Here is a 17272-nt window from a genome sequence, read left to right as displayed (position 1 = left end):
ACTCTGGCCCGCGGGCCAAATTTGGCCCGCCATGTAATTTCATTTGGCCCTTGAGGCAATATCAAATTAACATTAGACCTGGCCTGCCGCTGTAACACCGCATTCACCGCTAATACTCATACTCGTCAACCCTCCCGATTTTCCCGGGAGACTCCCGAAGTTCAGTGCCCCTCCCGATTTCCACCTGGACAATAATATTGGGGGCGGGCCGTAAAAGCACTGCCTTTGGCGTTCTCTACATGTCGCCACGTCCGCTTTTCCTCCATACAAACAGCGTGCCGGCCCACTCACATAATATATGCGGCTCATACACACAAGTGTATGCAAGGCATACTTGGTCAACAGCCATACAGGTCACACTGAGAGTGGCCGTATAAACAACTTTAACACTGTTAAAAATATACTCCACACGGTGAACCCACAGCAAACAAGAATGACAAACACATTTCGGGAGAACATCCGCACTGTAACACAACATAAACACAACCGAACAAATACCCAAAACCCCTTTGCATCACTAACTCTTCCGGGACGCTACAATATACACCCCCGCTACCACCAAACCCCGCCCCAACTCAAACCCGCAGCCGAAAAGAGGCATTCAATTTGTATTTTTATTTTATTTGATATGCCTATTTATATGTTTTAATTATTATTATTTTAAACTTGATTTTGCATGTCACTATAAAGTTATAATATTCAATGCAAAACTTGTTTGGGTCCCTATTAAAGGATTTATTTGTTCAACCTCGGCCCGCGGCTTCGTTCAGTTTTAAATTTTGGCCCGCTCTGTATTTGAGTTTGACACCCCTGATATAAAGTAACAGTTACTTAATTACATCCAAGTTTGAAGTTATATTTATTTAAACAAATTAGGTAAAGTCTACTTGTTTTTCATCGGCAGGAACATCATTTTACTCAAAATTTTAAGTAAGTTTTATATACCATATTTCCTTGTAAAACCGTCGGAGCGCTAAATATCTTAAAACCTCATCTCACTTCAGCGCTTATCAATGTCATTCAGGAATAGAAATGAGTGTGATTAAAAAGACTTAAAAAAAATAATGCTGCGGCACGGTTGTTGGGGACCACTGCTCTATAAGCATGTCATCGCGCCCACTTCTAAACCATTCTGCCTACGTGCCGGAAGGACGCATGCGTTTCGATGCTCCTGATACGAGATTGCAATGCATACTTGTTCAACAGCCATACCTTTTACACTGACGGTTGTGATATAAACAACTTTAACATTCTTACTAGTATGCGCCACACTCTGTGAACCCACACCAAACACATTTCTTATAAACATCGACTCTGTAACACATTATAAACGCAAGATAAGAATTACCCATAATGCCACCTTGCAGTGTTCTGTGAAGTGATCCTAACAGCCACTCCTCCTTTATATTTATATAGCGCTTTTCTCTAGTGACTCAAAGCACTTTACATAGTAAAACCCATCTATATCTAAGTTACATTTTTAAACCAGGTTGGGTGGCACTGGGAGCATGTGGGTAAAGTGTCTTGCTCAAGGACACAACGGCAGTGACTGGGATGGCGAGAGCGGGAATCGAACCTGCAACCCTCAAGTTGCTGAGACGGCCGCTCTACCAACCGAGCTATACCGCCAGAGCAGAGCCAGCCGGCCAGAGCCTGTTGTGGTGTGCGCATGCGTTGTCGTGCATGCGTTTCAAAACACTGGATTTTCAGAGTAAAGTTTATGTAATATTTTTAGGTTTATGTACGTCCAATTTTTAAACATTTAAATAGTATGAGGAAACATACGTAAAACTTACTCTTCCACCATAATTCATGTATCACGTTGATAAAATGTTTAATTTTACTTAAGAAACTCTAGTTATTACTGAATGTTAAAAATATTAGGTATAAATTATGACAGTTACTCTAATAGAGTTTACAACTCCAAAAAGTCACTTTTTTCAGTGCCGTGTATTTCCAAAGCCAGGATTAAACTTTAAATCCCAGTCTTTCTGGGATTGAACAAAAAAGACATGTAAACTTTTCTAGGTATCAAATACCTCCTTTGTCATATCCACGTATCAATCCAGTGCTAACGGAGGTAAAAACTATTCAGAAGGGTTAAGTTTTCTCGTTTTTGACAGAGACATTATGGGGGAGTAAGGGTGCCAAATAATGATGTGTTAAAGGGGAACATTATCACAATTTCAAAAGGGTTAAAAACAATAAAAATCAGTTCACAGTGGCTTGTTGTATTTTTTCAAGTTTTTTTCAAAATTTTACCGGTCTCTGAATATCCCTAAATAAAGCTTTAAAGTGCCTTATTTTCGGCTCTCTGCGAAGACACTGGCCATTTCCCTGTGACGTCACACAGTGCTGCCAATGTAAACAAACAATGGCGAATAGCACAGCAAGATATAGTGACATTAGCTTGGATTCAAACTCGGATTTCAGCGACTTAAGCGATTCAACAGATTATGCATGTATTGAAACAGATGGTTGGAGTATGAAAATATTGAAGAAGAAACTGAAGCTATTGAGCGAATAGCTATTGACGCTATTCATAGCCATAGCATGGCCGAATATCTGCGTTAGCATCGCCGGTAAAATGTGCGGACCAAACGATCAGGACTTTCGCATCTTTTGACACTGGAGCAACTTAAATCCTTCGATTGGTAAGTGGGTTTTTTCGCATTAAATGTGGGTGGAAGGAAACGTAATATAGTTGCAAATGCATCTGCAGGTTATCCATACATCTCTGTACCATGTCTGCTTTAGCACCGCCGGTAAATAGCATGTTAGCATCGATTAGCGTAGCATGTTAGCATCGATTAGCTGGCAGTCAACATCAACAAAACTCACCTTTGTGATTTCGTTGACTATCGTTGCTAATGCATTTGCAGGTCATCCATACATCTCTGTGCCATGTCTGTCTTAGCATCGCCGGTAAAATGTGGAGACACTCTGGCACATTCAATGGGGGTCTGGTGGCAGACACTTTGGCATCTTCGGGCCAGTGGTGCAACTTGAATCCCTCCCTGTTAGTGTTGTTACACCCTCCGACAACACACCGTCGAGGCACGATGTCTCCAAGGTTCCAAAAAACAGTCAAAAAAACGGAAAATAACAGAGCTGAGACCCGGTGTTTGTAATGTGTTGAAAATGAAAATGGCGGGTGTGTTACCTCGGCGACGTCACATTCTGACATCATCGCCTCCAGCAAGATAAACAGAAAGGCGTTTAATTCGCCAAAATTCACCCATTTAGAGTTCGGAAATCGGTTAAAAAAATAGATGGTCTTTTTTCTGCACCATCAAGGTATATATTGACGCTTACATGGGTCTGGTGATAATGTTCCCCTTTAAGAAATAAATAAAACCTGGGATTTTTTTTGTTCAATTTCGGTCGTGGGAGAGGAAGCCGCCACGCTTTACTTTCTACTTCTTGCTAATCCTAACAGAAATGCTATTGTGACATCCAGTGGACACATTTAGAACAGCAGTTTCTTTCGTTTAAAATGCTTTAATACTTGGCAAACTCACGGGCCGTACGTTTGACACACCCGCCCTAATGGCTTTTCACTGCAACTTTACCAAGTTAACCTTTTTTTTATTTTTTTTTTCCTAACAGGCCAAGTTCAAAGTCACGAAGTGTGAGGACGAAGTGAGCAACAATGCCACCTACATCATTGAATGCCAAGGGTCAGGGCTCACCAACCCCAACCTATAAGAGCTCTGGAAGTGCTCCAACATGGCTGAACTTCTCAGGTTTTGTTTTTTTCAGCTATAATAATCAATAAAGAAATGGCAATAAACTGTATTTGTAGTGTGAAAAGTGTATTTGCCCAACTCTTACATTATTGTTACTGGCATGTTTTTTTTTGTTGTTTTTTTTTTGCCCGTGCAATGTTCCAAAGAAGGCGACGTCACATTTTGCTGGTCAAAACTTGCACAGGTTTCCGTGACGAGTCGACCACGTGACCCCCGTTAAGTCGCCTGTGACAAGTGGGCCAACGTCGGGTCTTGACTGCCTGTGGAAACCTGATCGTGATGGAAACCCACACCTGCATCCCCTGTAGAACCCGGAGGAAACTCGAGCCGAGTCACCTGAACCCCCCCCCATCGCCGCCACAAGTCATCCATTCATCCCGCCGCTCTGCAGCATGGCGGATGTCCGCAGGCTGCACCAAGATGATCCGCGGACCACAGAGACGTCGCCTACGGCACACGGACTTGGACTGACTACAAATTGCGTGTGGATCTCTTTGGTTGCAGGTGAGTGTGACGCATACTTGTCAACCCTCCCGGATTTTCCGGGAGACTCCCGAAATTCAGCGCCTCTCCCAAAAAACTCCCGGGACAAATTTTCTCCCGGAATTCAGGCAGAGCTGGAGGCCACGCCCCCTCCTGCTCCATGGGGACCTGAGTGACGTGTATAAAGAGCGTGTCTGCCCAATGACGTTATAACTGTAGAATGATCGAGGGCGAGTTCTTGGTTTCTTATGTGGGTTTATTGTTAGGCAGTTTCATTAGCGTCCTCCCAGCGCGGTAAAAAAACACAACAACAGCAGTCCCTTTTCGTCTACCGTAAAGCAGTTCGTCTGCCAAATAGCAATGTTGTGACACTCTTAAACAGGACAATACTGCCAATTACTGTACATGCATATGGTTAAAAAACAAGGATGGACTAGTCAACCCTTAACTCAAAAATGAGTAGATGAGTGTTATGTGTGATAAATAAATGAATGAACACTGAAATTTAAGTATTTCTTTTATTTATATATATATATATATATATATATGTATATATATATATATATATATATATATACACACACACCGTATTTCCTTGAGTTGCTGACGGGGCGCTAATTAATTTAAAACCTCTTCTCACTCCTGCGCTTACCAAAGGCATGCGGTAAAAGTAAACATGCGCTAATTATTTTAAAGCCTCTTCTCAATCCGGCACTTACAAAAGGCATGCAGTAAAAATTTGAGTGTGATGTAAGCTTGGAACTTAAATCCTACTGAATAGCTCTTAATTGAAATCAGCCTCCTCCATTTTGAAAATGATGACAGGGGAAGTGTTACTCGTGACGTCACGAGTTTGACCAGGCGATAATACTAAGCATGCGCAAATTATTTTGCGAAGCGAGTTTGACCCGGCAGTAATTGAAGGCAGGCGCATACTATATACCCTGTGGCAATTCAAGGAAATACGGTAGCTAGAATTCACTGAAAGTCAAGTATTTTTTTTATATGTGTGTGTGTGTGTGTGTATATATATATATATATATATATATATATATATATATATATATATATATATATATATATATATATATAAATACTTGACTTGGTGAATCTATAAATCTAGCGGTAAATATACTCCTCCCCTCTTAGCCACGCCCCGCCCCCTCCCGAAATTGGAGGTCTCAAGGTTGGCAAGTATGGTGTGACGTCATCCCTGATGCAAACAGCTCCTCATTAGTCACGCCTTGTTGCTCGCACTGTGACGTCACACGTAGCTGACTAGGACAAAGTGATCCACCTGTCTACCTCCCTTTTAAAAACAGCACAGTTGAAAAACATAGTACACGTGTTTTTTTTACACTCATTAGTCCTCTAATATATAAACCACCCCGGAAAGACGAAAAACAGGTTTAAAAAAAACAAAAACAACGAGCATGTAAACAAAGAATTTGAAGACACCACATTTCTGACGTAAGGTCAATTGAACAGGTAAAACTTGTATATCGACTTCGATTGTGTTGAACGCTTTTATTTGGCTATCCCGCAGACTCGAGGCCACCTCAGTGAGAGTACGACAGTCTGCATTTAACAACAAAAGGAACCCCGCAGCGAACTGGAAATAAGTCCGAAGTCGTTCTTTCTTTATTTATTGTGGCAAGAAAAGCGGAGTCTGCATTTACCCGGTGACAGTGAAGGCAACACGCCGCGATTGGCTGCAGTCGCGGCCCAAAGCCGCCGGTCGCCATGGCAACGTGTTTTACAGGCGGGACTTACTCAATCAGTGCTTCAAACTGTTGTCGCTAATCCGCTGGAGGGCGGACGTGCTAACATGCTACATCGGGATTACTCGGCGGCGACTCACTGAGAGCCGAGGGACATTTCTGTCGAATTGAGGCCGGCGACGTGACCGTGCGTGGCGGGTAACGTCAAGCCAAGCGTGATGGGAAGTTGAGAAGAAAGTTGACAACTTGTTGACGGCTTCCAGCTAGCCTGTGGCTGTTAGCCTGCCGGCGGCTAACCGACAAGTTGAGAGTTCCGAGCGTCCGACGGACCCATGACCCACTCCCCGGTTCTGTCCGCCTTGTTCGGCGTGGCGGAGGAGTCCGACCCGCTCGGAGCCGCCGAGTTCATCAAAGGTAATACAAAAACTACATAAATGTATGAACGCAACACTCGAACCACGTGACTTTATGCGGAAATAAACCAATGACGTATTTAAGACTTTGAATGACTTGAGTTAAAGATTGTAAAGTTCTTTTTTTTTTCTTTCATTAACTTATTTATTTCCGGCAATGACATTAAAAACAAGTACAAAGTTGACAACACATAATATAAATGAATATAGTGTAAAAGGCTGCGATGAGGTGGCGACTTGTCCAGAGTGTACACAACCTTCCGCACGATTGTAGCTGGGATGGGCACTAGCGCCCCCTGCGTCCCCAAAGGGAATAAGCTGTAGACAATGGATGGATGGATATAGTGTAAAAGGTAAAGTACAGCAGTGGTTCTCAAATGGGGGTAGTTGAAGGTATGCCAAGGGTAGTAAGATTATTTTGAAATATTCTAAAAATAGCAACAATTAGGAGGTGTTTAGGGCACGTCCAACCGGTAGGAGGCCACGGGGAAGACCCAGGACACATTGGGAAGACTATGTCTCCCGGCTGGCCTGGGAACGCCTCGGGATCCCCCGGGAAGAGCTAGACGAAGTGGCTGGGGATAGGGAAGTCTGGGTTTCCCTGCTTAGGCTGTTCCCCCCGCGACCCGACCTCAGATAAGCGGAAGAAGATGGATGGATTGCAACAATTATCCATCCATTTCCTACCGCTTATTCCCTTTTGGGGTCGGAGGGGGCGCTGGCGCCTATTTCAGCTACAATCGGGCGGAAGGCAGGTTAGACCCTGGACAAGTCGCCATTCATCGCAGGGCTAGCAACAATTAAAAAGTCCTCTTATTGAATAATACTTCAACAAAATATGAATGTAAATTCCTAAGCTGTGAAAAGAAATGCAACAATGCAGTATTGAATGTTGACAGCTAGATTTTTTTGTGGACATGTTTCATAAATATTGATGTTAAAAGGCCTACTGAAGTGAGATTTTCTTATTTAAACGGGGATAGCAGGTCCATTCTATGTGTCATACTTGATCATTTCGCGTTATTGCCATATTTTTGCTGAAAGGATTTAGTAGAGAACATTGATGATAAAGTTTGCAACTTTTGGTCGCTAATAAAAATGCCTTGCCTGTACCGGAAGTAGCAGACGATGTGCGTGTGACGTCACTGGTTGTAGAGCTCCTCAAATCCTCACATTGTTTACAATCATGGCCACCAGCAGCTAGAGCGATTCATACAGAGAAAGCGTCGATGAAAGATTTGTGGATGAGGAAAGAGAGAGTGAAGGACTAGAAAAAAAAGACTAGAGGGCAGTGGGAGCGATTCAGACGTTATTAGACAAATTTACTAGGATAATTCTGGAAAATCCCTTATCTGCTTATTGTGTTGCTAGTGTTTTAGTGAGATTATATGGTCGTACCAGTACAACCTGAAGGTCGGCCCCGCACCTTTCTTCAGCACCAGTCGTCGGGTGGTGGCGATGCCCATCTCTGCCCTTCGCAAGGGACCCTCTTCGAAACACGATCTTTCGAAATGATCGCTGCATAATACACTGTACTTTGTGTGTGTGGTCCAATCCAACCGTGTTTGCTTGACATCTTTGTTCCATAGTAAAGCTTGACTGTCATCTTTCGGGAATGTAAACAATGAAACCGGCTGTGTTTGTGTTGCTAAAGCCGGCCGCAATACACCGCTTCCCATTTACAGCGTTCTTCTTTGATGTCTCCATTATTCATTGAACAAATTGCAAAAGATTCAGCAACACAGATGTCCAGAATACTGTGGAATTTTGCGATTAATACATACGACTTAATAGCTAGGAAAGATGCTGGAACAAAATGTCCCCTACAATCCGTGACGTCACGCGCACGCGTCATACCAAGACATTTTAGTAGGATATTTCGGCGCAAAATTTAAAATTGCAATTTAGTAAACTAACCCGGCCGTTTTGGCATGTGTTGCAATGTTAATATTTCATCATTGATATATAAACTATCAGACTGCGTGGTTGGTAGTAGTGGGTTTCAGTAGACCTTTAAAGATTTCTTTTTTTGTGAAGAAATGTTTAGAATTAAGTTAATGGATCTCTATTACAATCCCCAAAGAGGGCACTTTAAGTTGATGTTTACTTCTATGTGTAGAAATCTTTATTTATAATTGAATCACTTGTTTATTTTTCAACACGTTTTTAGTTATTTTTATATCTTTTTTTTCCAAATAGTTCAAGAAAGACCACTACAAATGAGCAATATTTTGCACCATTATACAATTTAATAAATCAGAAACTGATGACATAGTGTTGTATTTTACTTCACCTCTTTTTTTCCACCAAAAAGTCTTTGCTCTGATTAGGGGGTACTTCAATTTAAAAATTGTACATCACTGAAAAAAGGTTGATAACCACTGAAATATAGAATGTAATGTAGGGATGCACCGAAATGAAAATTTGTGGCCGAAACCGAAGCCGAATAAAATTCAAACACTTGGCCGAAGGCCGAATACCAAATAATGAATGCAGTTTTTCACAATTTTTTAAATATTGCATAAATAGCCTAGAATAAATATTTAGACATGTTTTTCAAATAAAGTAATTTTTTATTGAATATTGACATTTTTTTAATATTCCAGTAGCCTTTGCTTTTCAAAAAAAGCACAAAGTTTTTCATTTATATTTGGCTTTCAAACAAAACATGCATTCCAAAAAAAAATAAAGTGCATTAAAGTGGATAAACCCACAACAAATGAATTATTGTCCTTTTGGCAAAAGTCTGCTTAGGCACAGTAGATATGCTAATAATGTAAACAGAAGGCTCAAGTAAATCTCAATTAAGTGTGTGCTTGTAACCTCTTACACTTATACAGGTAGCCTACACAACAGGCTAATAATGTAAACAGAGGCCCCACTAAATCTCAATAAGTGTGTGCTTGTAACCTCATACACTTATACAGGTACACAACATATCCCAACGTCACCGCGTCACTGCACGTTGGTTGATTGCGTCACCGCGTCAAAAAATTGCGTCACACGCCACTATTCGGCCTTGTTTTTAACTCATTCCACCGAAGGCCGAATGTGGCTTTTTTTGCCATATTCGGCCGAATATATTCTGTTACCGATTAATCGGTGCATCCCTAATGTAATGCATGATTGTCCAGTTTTGCCTGAAGAAGATCATTTATTTAATTCCACCCCCAGTTCTCCATCCAGTGATTATTCCCATGAGTTTCACTGTTACTTTGCTAAAGGATTGTAATACAAATGTATCACAGTGGCATTACCAAGTTGTTTCAAGACCAGCGGGTGCATCACCATAGCAACGGTCTGTGTCTCCACGATACGCAGTGAAGAATGTTTATTTCCTGTCAGCCCCCCCCCCACCCCCCCCCAGGTGGCCCACGCTCAGACCTTTTTAACCGTGCCAAATGTCTTCCAGAGCGTCTGTATTTCGCCACGTTACGAAGCAAGCCCAAAAGCACGGCCAACACTCACTACTTCTGCACGGACGACGAGTTTGTTTACGAGAAGTAAGTCTGGGTTGACCGCACGATAACGCTGTTATTGTGAAGGGGGATTCGCTGACTTCCTGTTGTGTGGGCAGCTTCTACGACGACTTCGGGCCGCTCAACTTGGCCATGTTGTACCGATACTGCTGTAAACTCAACAAGAAACTCAAGGTGAGTTCCAGGCGCCGACGCCTCCGCCCTGGGCTGGAATGTCCACAATGTACCTGGAGGCTTACGCCATTTTACACACACACACACACACACACACACACACACACACACACACACACACACACACACACACACACTTAGTGTCAGATACACGCGTCCACTTAAATCGTGCTTTTAAACACTTATTCACAACCTTTCCACCATCATCATCATCTCCCCCTAACCTTGCCGATTGTTTTCTGCGTGCAGTCGTTCACGTTGACCAGGAAACGCATCGTCCACTACACCAGCTTCGACCAGAGGAAGAGGTCCAATGCCGCCGTGCTCATCGGAGGATACGCTGTGAGTCCCCTAAACCCCCGAGTTCCTCCCCACTTTCACCCTCCCACCCTGTTAGATTAGCGCCAACACTGATGTCAATTGGGACTGTTAGGTGTAAATGGCGTCTCACCTGAGCGAATGACCGTGTGTGTCAGGTGATCTACTTGAAGAAAACTCCAGAAGAAGCCTACAGAGCTCTGATCTCTGGATCCAACGCCTCCTACCTCCCGTTCAGGTGAGTCCAGACTCTACTTCAGGGGTAGGGAACCTATGGCTCTAAAGAAGAGGTAGGGAACCTATGGCTCTAGAGCCAGATGTGGCTCTTTTGATGACTGCACCTGGCCCTCAGATGAATCTTAGCTGACATTGCTTAACACGGTAAGTAATTAATAATTCTGCTGGTAATCACAGTGTCAAAAAATAACGTTCTCATACATTTTAATCCATCCATCTGGTTTGTACCGCACCTGTTTAAAGGGGAAACATCACCAGACCTATGTAAGCGTCAATATATACCTTGATGTTGCAGAAAAAAGACCATGTATTTTTTTTACCGATTTCCGAACTCTAAATGGGTGAATTTTGGCGAATTAAACGCCTTTCTATTTATCGCTTTCGAAGCGATGACGTCAGAACGTGACGTCACCTAGGTAATAAAGCCGCCATTTTCTCAAACACATTACAAACACCGCGTCTCAGCTCTGTTATTTTCGATTTTTTCGACTATTTTCTGGAACCTTGGAGACATCATTCCTCGTCGGTGTGTTGTCGGAGGGTGTAACAACACTAACAGGGAGGGATTCAAGTTGCATCACTGGCCCGAAGATGCCAAAGTGGCAAGAAATTGGACGAAATTTGTTCAAAATACGAGGGTGTGGGGAAAGCCGACGAAATGGTCAGTCGTTTGTTCCGCACACTTTGCCGACAAAAGCTATGCTACTACAGAGATGGCAAGATCGTGTGGGTATCCTGCGACCCTCAAAGCAGATGCATTTCCAACGATAAAGTCAAAGAAATCTGCCGCCAGACCCCCATTGAATGTACCAGAGTGTCTGCACATTTTACATGCGATGCTAAGACAGACATGGCACAGAGATGTATGGATAACCTCCAGATGCATTTCCAACGATAAAGTCAACAAAATCACAAAGGTGAGTTTTGTTGATGTTATTGACTTATGTGCTGATAAGACATATTTGGTCGCGGCATGACTGCCAGCTAATCGATGCTAACATGCTATTTAGGCTAGCTTTATGTACATTTGAAACTATATTAACATCCAGCATTTCCCTCCACCCACATTTAATGCCAAATACTTACCCATCGATGGATTTAAGTTGCTCCAGTATCACAAGATGCGAAAGTCCCGAACGTTTAGTCTGCACATTTTACCGGCGATGCTAAGGCAAACATGGCCGAATAGCGTCAATAGCTATTTGCTCAATAGCTTCAGTTTCTTCTTCAATTTTGTTTTCGCTATCTGCCTCCATACTCCAACCACCCGTTTCAATACATGCGTGATCTGTTGTATCGCTTAAGGCGCTGAAATCCGAGTCTGAATCCGAGCTAATGTCGCTATATCTTGCTGTGCTATCCGTATTGGCATCACTGGATAACGTCACATGAAAATGGATGATGGCTTCACAGATAGTGAAAATCAGGCACTATAAAGCTTTTTTTAGGGATATTCCGGGATGGGTAAAATTAAAAAAAAAAAATTAAATAAGCCACTGGGAACTGATTTTTATTGGTTTTAACCCTTATGAAATTGTGATAATGTTCCCCTTTAAGAAGTCGCGTTAATGGTAAGAAGTATTTTATTTATTGTTTTGTTAGTTTCAGAATAACAATGTTATCAAAAAGAATAAAAGACTTGTTATACTCTAAAAAAGTTGGTCTTACTTAAAAATGCACGCATTTAGTTGTATACGGTCTTAAAAAAATATTATATGGCTCTCACGGAAATACTTTTTAAAATATTTGGCTTATGGCTCTCTCAGCCAAAAAGGTTCCCGACCCCTGGTCTAGAGCCAGATGTGGCTCTTTTAATGACTGCACCTGGCTCTCAGATAAATCTTAGCTGACATTGCATAACACGGTAAGTAATGAATAATTCCGCTGGTAATCACAGTGTTAAAAATAACGTTCAAAATATTGATTGAGTGATTGATACTTTTAATAGTAGATTGCACAGTTCAGTACATATTCCGTACAATTGACCACTAAATGGTAACACCCGAATACGTTTTTCGACTTGTTTAAGTCGGGGTCCACGTTAATCAATTCATGCATTCTCATGCATTTTAATCCATCCATCCGGTTTTATACCGTACCTGTTCAAGAAGTCGCATCAATGGTAAGAAGTATTTTATTTGTTGTTAGTTAACTTCACAATAACAATGTTATTAAAAACAATAAGGGACTTATTATACTCTAAAAATGTTGGTCTTACTTAAAAATGCATGCATTTAGTTGTATTCAGTCTTAAAAAAAATATTATATGGCTCTCACGGAAATACTTTTTAAAATATTTGGCTTAAATGGCTCCATCAGCCAAAAAGTTTCCCGACCCCTGCTCTACCTGGTCCCACTGGTCTTGTTTTGGGCCACTTTGTGCAGGTTCCACCACATAAATGGAGTAGATTTGCGTGTGTGTGCGTGTGAAGTGTATTATTTTTATAAATGATAAATGGGTTGTACTTGTATAGCGCTTTTCTACCTTCAAGGCCCTCAAAGCGCTTTGACACTACTTCCACATTTACCCATTCACACACACTTTCACACACTAATTGAGGGAGCTGCCATTCAAGGCGCTAACCAGCACCCATCAGGAGCAAGGGTGAAGTGACTTGCTCAAAACACAACGGACGTGACGAGGTTGGTACTAGGTGGGAATTGAACCAGGGACCCTCGGGTTGCGCACTGCCACTCTACCACTGCGCCACGCCGTCCCAATAGAGCGCTTTTCTCTAGTGACTCAAAGCGCATTACCGTATTTCCTTGAATTGCCGCCGGGTATATAGTATGCGCCTGCCTAGAATTACTGCCAAGTCAAACTCGTTTCGCAAAATAATTAGCGCATGCTTAGCACTACGGCCAACTCAGGATTAACGCTGGGTCAAACTCCATCTATCCATCCATCCATTTTCTCCCGCTTATTCCCTTTTAGTGTAGCGGGGGGCTCTGGTGCCTATCTCAGCTACAATCGGGCGGAAGGCGGGGTACAGCCTGGACAAGTCGCCACCTCATCGCAGGGCCAACACAGATAGACAGACAGCATTCGCACACTAGGGCCAATTTAGTGTTGCCATCGTTTAGCAAAATATTATTATTATTAGCGCATGTCTAGAATTTCCGCCGGGTTAAACTCGTTTTGCCAAATAATTAGCATATGCCTAGAATTTGCGCCGGGGCAAACTCGTCACGAGTGACACTTCACCTGTCAACATTTTCAAAATGGAGGAGGCTGATTTCAATAATTTGAAATTGCATAAAGGGAAGAAGATTAAGAGCTATTCAGTAGGATTTAAGGTGCAAGCTATTGAATATGTTAAAAAGAACTGTAAGCAGCTATGTTTTATTAATATACCGTAGCTGCGTGTGTCAAATATGAGGCATTAAATGACTCCTGCCTCCTGGTGGTAGAGGGCGCTAGTGATCCTTCTTGCGACTACTCGGCTGCAGAAGAAATGACAACAAGCAGCAAGAGTGAGCAGCAATCGTTTATTTTTTCTTCTCACTTGCACTTTTAACATGGAGGATTACATATCTAAAATAAAACCGTTTTCTAAAGTGGACTTTCAATCGAAGCAGGAGGTAATTAAGGAAGATCTCCATCGAGACAGAGGGACTTTTAAAACTGAAGAAAGATAAGGAAGATTTCTATAAACAAGTTATCGATGCTTTTGATCAGAAAGAGCTGCGCGTGGACTTCATTTATAAGTAAAGGTAAGGCCATAATAACGTTTTTTTTATTAAATGTGCTTTTCATGATGGTATCTTTACATCACACTCAAATTTTTAAGCACAGGCCTAAATTTACCGCATGCCTTTGGTAAGCGCCGGAGTGAGAAGAGGTTTTAAATTAATTAGAACCCCGGCGACATTCAAGGAAATACGGTAGTGAAACCCAATACCTAAGTTCCATTTAAACCAGTGTGGTAGGCACTGGGAGCAGGTGGGTAAAGTGTCTTGCTCAAGGACACAACGGCAGTGACTAGTATGGCGGAAGCGGGGATTGAACCTGGAACCCTCAATTTGCTGGCACGGCCACTCTACCAACCGAGGTGTGTGTGTGTGTGTGTGTGTGTGTGTGTGTGTGTGTGTGTGTGTGTGTGTGTGTGAGTGTGAGATAAAGGCCTTGATTATGTAACAGCAGGGTTAAACAGCTGATGGATTTAGTGTTACTGTCAGGCCACGCCCACATTGTGCTGCCTTCACTGATCCTCTGACAAATGAAAGTACTTGGAAAAGTATCGGATGATTAATGGATCTAAAGATGTCCAGCTAGACCATTGGTGTCAAACTCTGGCCCGCGGGCCAAATTTAGCCCATCGTGTAATTTAATTTGGCCCTTGAGGCAATATCCAAATTCACATTAGAGCTGGCCTGCTGGTAATGTAAAGCGGATAACATCGCATTCACCGCTAATACTCATACTTGGCAACCCTCCCGATTTTCCCGATAGACTCCCGGATTTCAGTGCCCCTCCCAAAAATCTCCCAGGGCAACCATTCTCCCGATTTCCACCTGGACAACATTATTGGGGGCGTGATTTAAAGGCACTGCCTTTAGTGCTCCCTAAAACCTGTCGTAACGTCCGCTTTTCCTCCTTACAAACAGCGTGCCAGCCCAGTCAAGTAACATACGCGGCTTCTACACACACATTAGTGAATGCAAGGCATACTTGGTCAACAGCCATACAGGTCACACTGAGGGTGGGTGTATAAACAACTTTAACACTGTTACAAATATGCGCCACACTGTGAACCCACACCAAACAAGAATGACAAACACATTTCGGGAGAACATCCACACCGTAACACAACATAAACACAACAGGACAAATATCCAGAACCCCTTGCAGCACTAACTCTTCCGAGACGCTACAATATACACCCCCCGCTACCAAACCCCCAACCCCGCCCACCTGAGCCCTGACATTAATGAACTAGCATCCAAGAAAAGATGCCAGGTGGGCACATCAGATTAGATCAGTGTGTCGCAAACTGAGGAGTAAAAAGGCCTGAATGGTTGATTTTAATAATTATTTTATTTTCAAATTTATTAGCCTGTGGAAAAAGTTCATGTTATTTACCTCAGAAGGCTGCAAATAGAAAAGAGGCATTCAATTTTTTTTTAACATTTTATTTAAAGGCATACTGAAATGAGATTTTCTTAAACGGGGATAGCAGGTCCATTCTATGTGTCATACTTGATCATTTTGCGATATTGCCATATTTTTGCTGAAAGGATTTAGTAGAGAACATCCACGATAAAGTTTGCAACTTTTGGTCGCTAATAAAAAAGCCTTGCCTGTACCGGAAGTAGCAGACGATGTGTGCGTGACATCACGGGTTGTGGAGCTCCTCACATCTGAACATTGTTTACAATCATAGCCACCAGCAGCGAGAGCGATTCGGACCGAGAAAGCGACAATTTCCCCATTAATTTGAGCGAGGATGAAAGATTCGTGGATGAGGAAATTGATAGTGAAGGATTAGAAAAAAAAAAAGCGATTGCAGTGGGAGCGATTCAGATTTTATTAGACACATTTACTAGGATAATTCTGGAAAATCCCTTATCTGCCTGTTGTGTTGCTAGTTTTTTAGTGAGATTATATAGTACCTGAAAGTCGGAGGGGTGTGGCCACGGGTTTAGTGACCGCCAGTGTCTCCGTGGGAGGAGTTAATAGTCGCCACAGCAGCTGCAGGAGGACGCTGGCTCCGCTCATAACTACGGTAAGAGCCAACTTATTACCACAATTTTCTCACCAAAACCTTCCGGTTGACATGTGGTCGGGATCCATGTTCGCTTGACCGCTCTGTTCCATAGTAAAGCTTCACCTTCGGGAATTTTAAACAAGGAAACACCGGCTGTGTTTGTGTGGCTAAAGGCTAAAAGCTTCCCACCTCCATCATTCTACTTTGACTTCTCCATTATTAATTGAACAAATTGCAAAAGATTCAGCAACACAGATGTCCAGAATACTGTGTAATTATGCGATTAAAGCAGACTACTTATAGCTTGGATCGGGCTGGAAAATGATGTCCGCTACAACCTGAGACGTCAAACGCACGCGTCATCATACGAGTCATCATACCGCGACGTTTTCAACACGACACTTCGCGGGAAATTAAAAATTGAAATTTAGTAAACTAAAAAGGCCGTATTGGCATGTGTTGCAGTGTTAATATTTCATCATTGATATATAAACTATCAGACTGCGTGGTCGGCAGTAGTGGGTTTCAGTAGGCCTTTAATATACCATTGATGTTTTTTTCGTTTGTTTTTTGAAAGTTGATTTTGCACTATTAAGTTATATAAGCGTTGCTCGTTCCATATTCAGTGTTAAAGCAAATCAGTGTAGCAAATTAACGTTTTATTCATGCACTTCTCTTGCTACTTCAAGGCTTGAAGGTTTGATTCATTCATTATTGTTATTTTCAAATTTATTATAATATATAAAGCATCATTCAGTCACTACGCAACAAATAGCTGGAATAAACTTCCTGAAGATGTCAGACTTTCCCCAACTCTTGACTACTTTTAAAACTGGACTGAAAACTTTTATGTTCGCCTTAGCTTTCAGCTAAATCGTTTAACTTGTAACGTCCGGACTGTTTTTATTTGTATTGTCTGCATTTTAATGTTGCTTTTATTTTCTTTCATATTGATTTGTTGTCTGTGAAGCACTTTGAGTCTGCCTTGTG

At 42.2% G+C, this 17272-nt stretch overlaps 2 protein-coding genes across 4 annotated transcripts in view; both read left to right on the top strand.

The window, feature by feature from the left end:
• Positions 1 to 3798, top strand: part of rtca (RNA 3'-terminal phosphate cyclase) — a 53166-nt gene extending 49368 nt beyond the window's left edge. For both annotated transcript variants that reach the window (XM_061887908.1, XM_061887907.1), the window contains one exon: positions 3610 to 3798. In XM_061887908.1, coding sequence (XP_061743892.1) covers positions 3610 to 3708 — 99 coding nt within the window. In that variant the 3' untranslated portion in view covers positions 3709 to 3798. The remainder of the gene's footprint in view (positions 1 to 3609) is intronic.
• Positions 3799 to 5755: 1957 nt separating this feature from the next.
• cdc14ab (cell division cycle 14Ab) overlaps positions 5756 to 17272 on the top strand; it is a 28791-nt gene continuing 17274 nt past the window's right edge. The window contains exons 1-5 of one of the 2 annotated variants that reach the window (XM_061887903.1): positions 5756 to 6367; positions 9779 to 9869; positions 9944 to 10019; positions 10269 to 10361; positions 10496 to 10575. In XM_061887903.1, the coding sequence (XP_061743887.1) occupies positions 6286 to 6367; positions 9779 to 9869; positions 9944 to 10019; positions 10269 to 10361; positions 10496 to 10575 (422 nt within the window). In that variant the 5' untranslated portion in view covers positions 5756 to 6285. The remainder of the gene's footprint in view (positions 6368 to 9778; positions 9870 to 9943; positions 10020 to 10268; positions 10362 to 10495; positions 10576 to 17272) is intronic. The other variant, XM_061887904.1, reaches the window with a different exon arrangement.

The sequence above is a fragment of the Nerophis ophidion genome, linkage group LG26 (assembly GCF_033978795.1).
Source record: "Nerophis ophidion isolate RoL-2023_Sa linkage group LG26, RoL_Noph_v1.0, whole genome shotgun sequence".
Taxonomy (NCBI): Eukaryota; Metazoa; Chordata; class Actinopteri; order Syngnathiformes; family Syngnathidae; genus Nerophis; species Nerophis ophidion.
This window is presented reverse-complemented; position numbering and strand designations above follow the sequence as displayed.